Source organism: Penaeus japonicus, unplaced genomic scaffold, assembly GCF_977035675.1.
Source record: "Penaeus japonicus unplaced genomic scaffold, GWHDUDI00000001_assembly GWHDUDI00000009, whole genome shotgun sequence".
NCBI classification, from domain to species: domain Eukaryota; kingdom Metazoa; phylum Arthropoda; class Malacostraca; order Decapoda; family Penaeidae; genus Penaeus; species Penaeus japonicus.
The window spans coordinates 5,720,394-5,730,393 of record NW_028234411.1 but is presented as its reverse complement, the minus strand read 5'-3'; the positions used below and the strand labels follow the sequence as shown (position 1 = coordinate 5,730,393).

The window sequence follows — 10,000 nt, the reverse complement described above, 5'->3', positions numbered from 1 at the left end:
AAAAGAGGAAACCATAAAACACATATCAAAAAGTTCAAAAAATAGTAGGAAGGTCTTGTCAGTCACTTCGTAGATTGGATTTTGTATTTAAAGCATTCACCTGAGACCACTGAAGACGAACAAGTAAGACTTACAATCCTTTCTAAAATGAATACACATAATTAGGTAGAAGTTTACAGCATAGATCGAAAAAATAGATCGCAAATCATTAACATATAATCATGAATATGATATGTATCTATCATCGAAATAGAAGATTAATCATATTTCCATTTCTACTAAGCATTTTACATCATGGGCAAGGTACCAACTCCGCGCTGCTTTGTCCCGCTTGACAGAAAATAAGCATTTCTCTAATATAAGGAACGGGTATTTTTTTGTTTCTTTCTTTTCTTTTCTTTCTGCAACATTGTACATAAGGACAAAATATAGATTTGCTCACCTGTGGAAAAGGAGAGTGAATAAATACCTTTCGCTTACTATCTATTCACTAAACATTTTTCCTCCCTTTTAGGTTTCAGATTTTTCGAAGATTAGTGTCAGGAGGTTAGTTAAGATGCTTAATTGCCTTATTTCATAAACAAGGATATAGTGAAATAGACACGTAGACACACATAAATATATGCATGTATGGACACACATACATACATACACACACACACACACACACACACATATATATATACATTTATATGTATATATATGTATGTATGTATATACATTTGTATATATATTTGTTTATACACACACACACACACTCATATATATATATATATATATATATATATATATATATATATATTATATATATAATATATATATGTATATATATATATATATTTATTTATTTATATTATATATATATACATATATGTATATACTGTATATATATATATATATATATATATATATATATATATATATATATATATATACATATATATATATTTATATATATGTAATATATATATAATATATATATATATACATATATAATATATATGTATATATACATACATACATATATATATATATATATATATATATACATACATATATATATATATATATATATATATATATATATATATATATATATATATATATATATACATAAACACAAACATAAATACATACAAATACACATACAGATACCCATACACACATACACTCACACACACACACACACACATATATATATGTATATATATATATATATATATATATATATATATATATATATATATATATATATATATATATATTCATTCGTTATAACCTCAGCTATAGACTTGCCTTTGGGGAGGCGCAATCGAATGATTGACAAAAACTGTGATGAACATCTTGGTTTTCCAAACGTTTCAAAGAACCATTCCCTTCAGAATTATGTTCAAATATAGTATATTTATAAAGTTATCTTAGCTGTAATGCTAGGTATATTGGGTCAACTTCACGTTGGTTGAAACACATGATTCTTGAAAATAGTTTGTCATAATGCTTAATTTGCATAAATTTGTTACCAGATATGTAATTAATACTAGTTAAGAACTATTTAATTTGTTTATAATCCAATGTTCATGATACAAATTAAATTATATTTGGGCTGTTAAAATAATATTGTTTACATAGACATAATTTCCATATGAAATATATTGGGTAAAAAAAACAAATATTGAAAATTCAGTATTTTTTATTTCATATATGTAACTGTATTACAAAAATATATTCGGTATTGCATTCTTCTATCTTGGTGTCACTGTCCTTTAGTCCTCGTTGTATCATTCGCGTCCTGTGAAATCTTAGGAGCCGTGATGGTCAAGACGCCATCGGAAGACATTGCTGAAGTCACAGCCTCTAAGTTCACTTCGCCTGGGAAGTTGAAACATCGATAGAAACTTTTCATAGACTTGAAGTCGTCCTCATCTTTTTCCACTCGACCTTCCACCACCACCTGTTTATCCTCCACTCTTACTTTGACGTCTCCACTCTTGAAGTCGTGGACATCCAAAACCACCTGCATACAAAATCGGTTTGAAATACCCTTTAAATGAATTATATTCACTGTCTTTTTTTTATATCCAATAAACACATATCGCAAATAAGTTGGTTACATGATTAATACATAATTTATATAAGCATGATCCCTTACCTTATGTGTCTGGTCATCTTCACTGAATGCCACGACTTGGTTCTCCTCCTGCGAATTACGTTCTCGTACACGTGTAAAGCTACTCATGAGATCATTCATGGATTTGGTTTCTCCCCAGAGGTCAAGGATTTGGTCGATAGCAGTTTCAAAGTGTTTGTGAATATCTTGGAAGAAGGAATCATGGAAGAAAAGTCCCTTCTCGGCGATCGGAAGAAGTGAGTCCTCTTTGCATTTGGTTCCTTCAGGTGTCTCTTCGTGAGAGACAGTATTTTCGTTTTCCATCTTGGTCATGTTGCAAAGTTGTAGCTAGAGGAAATGTTGCAGATAGAGCTTCGGTTTGCTTTGTTCTCCCAAAGAGTATTGCTTCGGTTGTGTCTGGCAGGTGCAGACTGCGGAGGCTTTTATGTGGCGTGAATTGGATGTGTGCCCATGTTGCACCTACTTTTGGATACACAGCTACAGCATGGTTGGCAACTATAGTGATAATCTTGAAGTTTCCAGATTCTTTTCTCTCTCCCTCAGACATACATTAATGTACATTTTAATATATGCGTATATATGCATGTGTGTGTGTGTATGAATATATATATATATATATATATATATATATATATATATATATATATATATAACTATGCACACACACACACACACACACGCACACACACACATATATATACATATATATATACATACATACATGCATACATACATACATACATATATATATATATATATATATATATATATATATATATATATATATATATATATATATATATATAAATGAGACTGAACTTTACGACGCAAGAGATGTAATCCATGCGTTTCGATTATCTCTTACGTCGTGAAGTTATTCAGTCCACATTTATCATAATAAACTCTGTTCGTATATATGTGTATATGTGTGATATTTTCTTAATGTGTGCGTATTTGTGCGATCATCCACTTAGTATTGACAGGTATCGCCTCTTAATTGTACACATACAAACATATAAAATATACATATGTTCACATACATTCATCCGCGTACATGTGTGTGTGTGAATATATCAGCATTGTTTCCCAGTACTGATATACCTATTTTCCAAAGTGTACATAAATTCGTTTCTGTCAAAATAACCACTTTTAACTCTGTGTATTATTTGCTCCCTACAGGCTGAACAGAAAATAATACATTTAAGCAATTTAATAATTAATTTAAATTCACTTTTTACGCAGGTTGTGTTGGATGATCATGATTTTAAGAGGGAGTAAAGGATGACAAACAGGTGATAATGGAAGGTCGAGTGGAAAAAGAGAAGGGCAACTTCAAGCTAAAGAAAAGTTTCTATAGATGTTTCAACTTTCCAAGCAAAGCTTTTGAAATTATATAATGATCATCTAAGGAGTATTAGTTTCATAGCCCTAATACATGGTTACATAATCTAACGGAAACTCACTCAAAAAGAGGAAAAAATCAACATTTCTTTAGTTAAACCTATACAGTTTACCGAACAATAATTACTGGATAGTATTTCCATCAATTCACATTTTATTTTTCACTGTTAAAAGTGATCCCTGCAAGTTAATAGTTAATAGATATCCGGTTATGATCAAACCAGTCACTAAAACGTGAATATTGTAACCCATCCCTTTATCATGTAGTAATAATTACAGCAAGTTAGTATTAAATATTAGAACAAAGTAATAAGCAATATATATCCATATACTTGTCTATGCATTTATACATCATATATGTATGTACATGTAAAGTATATATATGTATATATAACTATTGCAAGTTTATATACACTTACATGTGCTATAAATGTGCCAGTAAGATATTATACTTATGCAATAGCACACTTGAATTATGGAGAATTTCACTGTTTGAATATCGTGTGCTTTTCAGTTTTTACTACCAACGCTTAACGAATTAGCTATTGGAAATCTATATTATGTTGAAATAGCAGGAACAAAAGTATGCTGATGTATATACAGTGTGTGCTCCCGCATGTTCACATTTCATACTAAAAATTCTACTATACGTAGCCTCAAAAATGGTCTACGTAAACGCAAAGTCTATAGAAGATCAAAGGATAATTATAAACAAAGGACAATCAAAAGACAACACATTCTTTTTTAAATCTATTTTTACATCATGCAAAATATAAAAGCTAACTATCCATTGTTATTACAATAAAGGTATCCTTATTAAAACCGTAAAAGTATTTTCTCCATATGGGCTACCCTTCTGCGATCTTTATTCATTTTGTTTCCTCTGAAATCTTGGGAGCAGTGATAGTCAAGACGCCATCGGAAGACATTGCTGACGTCACGGCCTCCAAGTTCACTTTGCCTGGGAAGTTGAAACGTCGACAGAAGCTTTTCATGGACTTGAAGTCGCCATCTTCTTTTTCCACTTTACCTTCCACCACCACATGTTTATCCTCCACTCTTACTTTGACGTCTCCACTCTTGAAGTCATGAACATCCAGCACAACCTGCATTAAAATAAATTTGAATTGTTTAGTGAATTACCTAATGTTTATCCTTTTGTTCAACCTGTTAAATATATGAATAAGTATCTTCGCGATCATTATGGTCCCTAGACGAGAGAATTAAACTTATGACTCTTGTCACTGAAAGCCATGACTTGGTTCTCTTCCTCAGAATTACGTTCTATTTTCCTTTCATCTACGTATATGCATTTGTGAATGAATTGATTGTGTGCTCCTAATGATTGATGAAAAGGATTACTAACCTTATGGTTCTGGTCATCTTCATTGAAAGCCATGACTTGTTTCTCCTCCTGCAGATTACGTTCTTTTACATGTCTGTAGCTACTCATGAGATCACTGACGGATTTGGCTTCTCCCCACGTATCCATGATTTGGTCGATAGCTGTTTCAAAGTGTTTCCGAATATCCTCGAAGAAGGAATCATGGAAGAAGAGTCCCTTCTCAACGATCGGAAGGAGGGAATCCTCGTTGCATTTGGTTGCTTCTCCAGGTTTCTGTTCAGTAAGTGAGGTAGAATTGTTGTTCTCCATCTTGGCCGTAGTATTTATCACTTTAACAAGGTATATTTCTTGAAGAGAAAGATTGCTGGATGCTTTGTTCTCCCAACGAGCACTGTTTGCGTTGTGTCTGGCAGGAGGTGATTGCTGAGGCTTTTATGTGGCGCGAGTTGGGTGTATGCCCACCTGTTCCCTCCTACATTTGGATATACTGTTCTGGCCTTCTTGGCAGCATCTTTCTGCGAAATCTCTTGAATCTTCCAGTACTCGATGTCAACTTTTATAGTACTACCAACAAAGCCTAGAAAGTAATTTTAAAGAGTGAATATCATGTAAAACTACGAAACGTTTTTCTTTATGCACAATGCTTATTCTCTCTCTCACACACACATGTGAATACACTCATATATATTAAGATATGAATGGATTTGAATATATATGTATATGTATTTAAACATATATATATGTATATATATATATATATATATATATATATATATATATATATATATATATATATATATATATACATATATATATACAGTATATATATATATATATATATATATATATACATATATATATATTGTGTGTGTGTGTGTGTCTGTGTGTGTGGGTGTGTCTATGTGTGTGTGTGCGACGAAAATTTACTGGTACATATTACACAGAGAGTGAGAGAGCCTTTTTTTTATGATTAAGAAATAAGAAATGGATGAGGGAGAGATTTTCATCGGTTATACTGTCATTTAGTCCTAAGGTCACATAATGATGCATATTAAAAGAGGAAACCTGACTGTGCTTAGAACACATATTCAAAAGTTCAAGTTCAATTGAAATTATGTTAAGAAACATCAAATTCGACGCGCACGCACACACGCAACAAGAAATAATAGGAAGGTCTTGTCAGTCACTTCGTAGATTGGATTTTGTATCTAAAGCATCCACCTGAGACCACTGAAGACGAATAAGTAAGACTTACAAGCCTTTTTAAAATGGATACACACAATTAGGCAGAAGTTTACAGCATCATTTGTATCATCAGGAAATAGATCGCAAATCATTAACATATAATCATGAATATGATATGTATCTATTATCGAAACAAAAGATTAATCATATTTATATTTATTTATACTAAGCATTTTATAAGGAAATCATTTCGGAAATTTCAGATGAGATCGAATCTTGACTAATGCCAACTCTGAAGCATACCGCGGTTACATAAACAGAAGCTTCTTGCATCATGGGCGTGGTACCAACTCCACGCTGCTTTGTCCCGCTTGACATAAAGTAAACATTTTTCTAATATAAGGAACGGGCTTTTTTTTTTCTTTTCTTTCTGCAAAATTGTACATAAGGACAAAATATAGATTTGCTCCTCTGTGGATAAGGAGAGTGAATAAATACCTTTCACTTACTATCTATTCACTAAACATTTTTCCTCCCCGTTGAGGTTTCAGATTTTTCGATGATCATTGTCAGGAAGTTAATTAAGATGCTTAATTTACTTATTTCATATACGTAAACATAAACACAAACGCATATACATACACATACATATACACATACCTATACACACACATTTACTTATTTCATATACGTAAACATAAACACAAACGCATATACATACACATACATATACACATACCTATACACACACACATTTACTTATTTCATATACGTAAACATAAACACAAACGCATATACATACACATACATATACATATACCTATACACACACACACACACACACACACACACACACACACACACATATATATATATATATATATATATATATATATATACATACACACATTCGTTATAACTTCAGCTATAGACTTGCCTCGGGGGAGGCGCAATCGAATGAATGACAAAAGCTGTGATGAACATCTTGATTTTTCAAACGTTTCGAAGAGTTATTCCCTTTAGAATTATGTTCAAATATAGTATAGTTATATAGTTGTCTTAGCTGTAATGTTAGTTATATTGGGTCAACTTCACGTTGGTTCAAACACATGATTCTTGAAAATAATTTGTAATAGTAATAATGCTTCATTTGCATAAATTTGTTACCAGATATGTAATTAATACTAGTTAAGAACTATTTCATTTGTTTATGATTCAATATTCATGATACAAATTAAATTATATTTGGGCTGTTAAAATAATATTGTTTACATAAACATAATTTCCATATGAAATATATTGGGTAAAAAAAGAACGAATATTGGAAATTCAGTATCTTTACTTCATATATGTAATTGTATTACAAAAATATATTCTGTATTGCATTCTTCTATCTTGGTGTCACTGTCCTTTAGTCCTCGTTGTATCATTCGCGTCCTGTGAAATCTTAGGAGCCGTGATGGTCAAGACGCCATCGGAAGACATTGCGGAAGTGACGGCCTCTAAGTTCACTTCGCCTGGGAAGTTGAAACGTCGATAGAAACTTTTCATGGACTTGAAGTCGTCCTCATCTTTTTCCATTCGACCTTCCACCACCACCTGTTTATCCTCCACTCTTACTTTGACGTCTCCACTCTTGAAGTCGTGGACATCCAAAACCACCTGCATACAAAATCGATTTGAAATTCCCTTTAAATGATTTATTTTCACTGTCTTTTTATATCCAATAAACACATATCGCAAATAAGTTGGTTACATGATTAATACATAATTTATATAAGCATGATCCCTTACCTTATGGGTCTGGTCATCTTCACTGAATGCCACGACTTGGTTCTCCTCCTGCGAATTACGTTCTCGTACACGTGTAAAGCTACTCATGAGATCATTCATGGATTTGGTTTCTCCCCAGAGGTCAAGGATTTGGTCGATAGCTGTTTCAAAGTGTTTCCGAATATCCTCGAAGAAGGAATCATGGAAGAAGAGTCCCTTCTCAGCGATCGGAAGAAGTGAATCCTCTTTGCATTTGGTTCCTTCAGGTGTCTCTTCATGAGAGACAGTATTTTCGTTTTCCATCTTGGTCATGTTGCAAAGTTGTAGCTAGAGGAAATGTTGCAGATAGAGCTTCGGTTTGCTTTGTTCTCCCAAAGAGTATTGCTTCGGTTGTGTCTGGCAGGTGCAGACTGCGGAGGCTTTTATGTGGCGTGAATTGGATGTGTGCCCATGTTGCACCTACTTTTGGATACACGGCTACAGCATCCTTGGCAACTATAGTGATAATCTTGAAGTTTCCAGATTCTTTTCTCTCTCCCTCAGACATACATAAATGTACATTTAAATATATGCGTAAATATACATTGTGTGTGTATGAATATATATATGACTATGCACACACACACACACACACACACACACACACACACACACACACACACACACACACACACACACACACACACATATATATATACATATATATACACACACACACATATATATATATATATATATATATATATATATATATATATATATATATATAAATGAGACTGAATAACTTTACGACGCAAGAGATGTAATCCATGCGTTTCGATTATCTCGTTAATTATATCTCTTACGTCGTGAAGTTATTCAGTCTTATTTATAACAATCCACATTTATCATAATAAACTCTGTTCGTAGATATGTGTATGTGTGTGATATTTTGTGAGTGTGTGCATATTTGTGCGATCATCCACTTAGTATTGATAGGTATTTAATTGTACACATACAAACATATAAGATATACATATGTTCACATACATTCATCCGCGTACATGTGTGTGTGTGTGTGTGTAAATATATCAGGAGCCAGCATTGTTTCCCACTACTGACATACCTTTTTTCCAAAGTGTACATAAATCCGTTTTTTGTCAAAATAACCACTTTTAACTTACATCTCTGTGTATTATTTGCTCCCTACAGGCTGAACAGAAAAAAAAATACATTTAAGCAATTCATTAATAAAGTCAAATTCACTTTGTACGCAGGTTGTGTTGGATGGTCATGACTTTAAGAGTGGAGACGTCAAAGTAAGAGTAAAGGATGACAAACAGGTGATAATGGAAGGTCGAGTGGAAAAAGAGAAGGGCAACTTCAAGCCAAAGAAAAGTTTCTATAGACGTTTCAACTTCACATGCAAAGCTTTAGAAATTATATAATGATCATCTAAGGAGTATTAGTTTCATAGCCCTAATACAGGGTTACATAATCTAACGCAGTGTTTACATTTGTATTATGATAAAAAAAAAAGGAATCTCCCTCAAAAAGGGGAAAAAATCAACATTTCCTTAGTTAAACCTATACAGTTTACCGAACAATGATTACTGGATAGTACTTCCATCAATTCAGATTTTCTTTTTCACTGTTAAACGTGATCCCTAACGCAAGTTAATAGTTAATAGATATCCGGTTATGATCAGACCGATCACTAAACCGTGAATATTGTAATCCATCCCTTTATCATGTAGTAATAATTACAGCAAGTTAGTATTAGCTTAAATATTAGAACAAAGTAATAACCAATATATATATTCATACATTTGTCTAAACATTCATACATCATACACACACAAATATGTATGTACATGAAAAGTATATATATGTATATATAACTATTGCAAGTCTATATACACTTACACGTGCTATAAATGTGTCAGGAAGATATTATTCTTATGCAATAGCACACTTGAATTATGGAGAATTTCACTGTTTGAATATCGTGTATTTTTCCGTTTTCACTGCCAACGGTTAACGAATCAGCTGTTGGAAATCTATATCATACTGAAATAGCAGGAACATAAGTATGCTGATGTGTATATAGTGTATGCTCCCGTATGTTCACATTTCACATTAAAAATTCTACCATATGTAGCCTCAAAAATGGTCTACGTAAACGCAAA

At 32.4% G+C, this 10,000-nt stretch overlaps 3 protein-coding genes across 3 annotated transcripts; all 3 read right to left on the bottom strand.

Moving 5' to 3' along the window:
• Nucleotides 1–1,672: 1,672 nt before the first annotated feature.
• On the bottom strand, nt 1,673–2,554 carry LOC122264764 (heat shock protein Hsp-16.1/Hsp-16.11). Its single transcript, XM_086539606.1, has 2 exons — nt 2,150–2,554; nt 1,673–2,014 (listed from the first exon to the last, which is right to left on the bottom strand). The coding sequence occupies exons 1-2, from the start codon at nt 2,438–2,440 to the stop codon at nt 1,754–1,756; spliced, it is 552 nt and encodes a 183-aa protein (XP_086395732.1). The 5' UTR covers nt 2,441–2,554; the 3' UTR covers nt 1,673–1,753.
• Nucleotides 2,555–4,266: 1,712 nt separating this feature from the next.
• On the bottom strand, nt 4,267–5,454 carry LOC147471235 (protein lethal(2)essential for life-like). Its single transcript, XM_086539609.1, has 2 exons — nt 4,896–5,454; nt 4,267–4,635 (listed from the first exon to the last, which is right to left on the bottom strand). The coding sequence occupies exons 1-2, from the start codon at nt 5,181–5,183 to the stop codon at nt 4,399–4,401; spliced, it is 525 nt and encodes a 174-aa protein (XP_086395735.1). The 5' UTR covers nt 5,184–5,454; the 3' UTR covers nt 4,267–4,398.
• Nucleotides 5,455–7,383: 1,929 nt separating this feature from the next.
• On the bottom strand, nt 7,384–8,355 carry LOC122264745 (uncharacterized). Its single transcript, XM_086539605.1, has 2 exons — nt 7,854–8,355; nt 7,384–7,721 (listed from the first exon to the last, which is right to left on the bottom strand). Exons 1-2 carry the CDS (start codon nt 8,142–8,144, stop codon nt 7,461–7,463), a joined length of 552 nt encoding a protein of 183 aa, XP_086395731.1. The 5' UTR covers nt 8,145–8,355; the 3' UTR covers nt 7,384–7,460.
• Nucleotides 8,356–10,000: the final 1,645 nt, after the last annotated feature.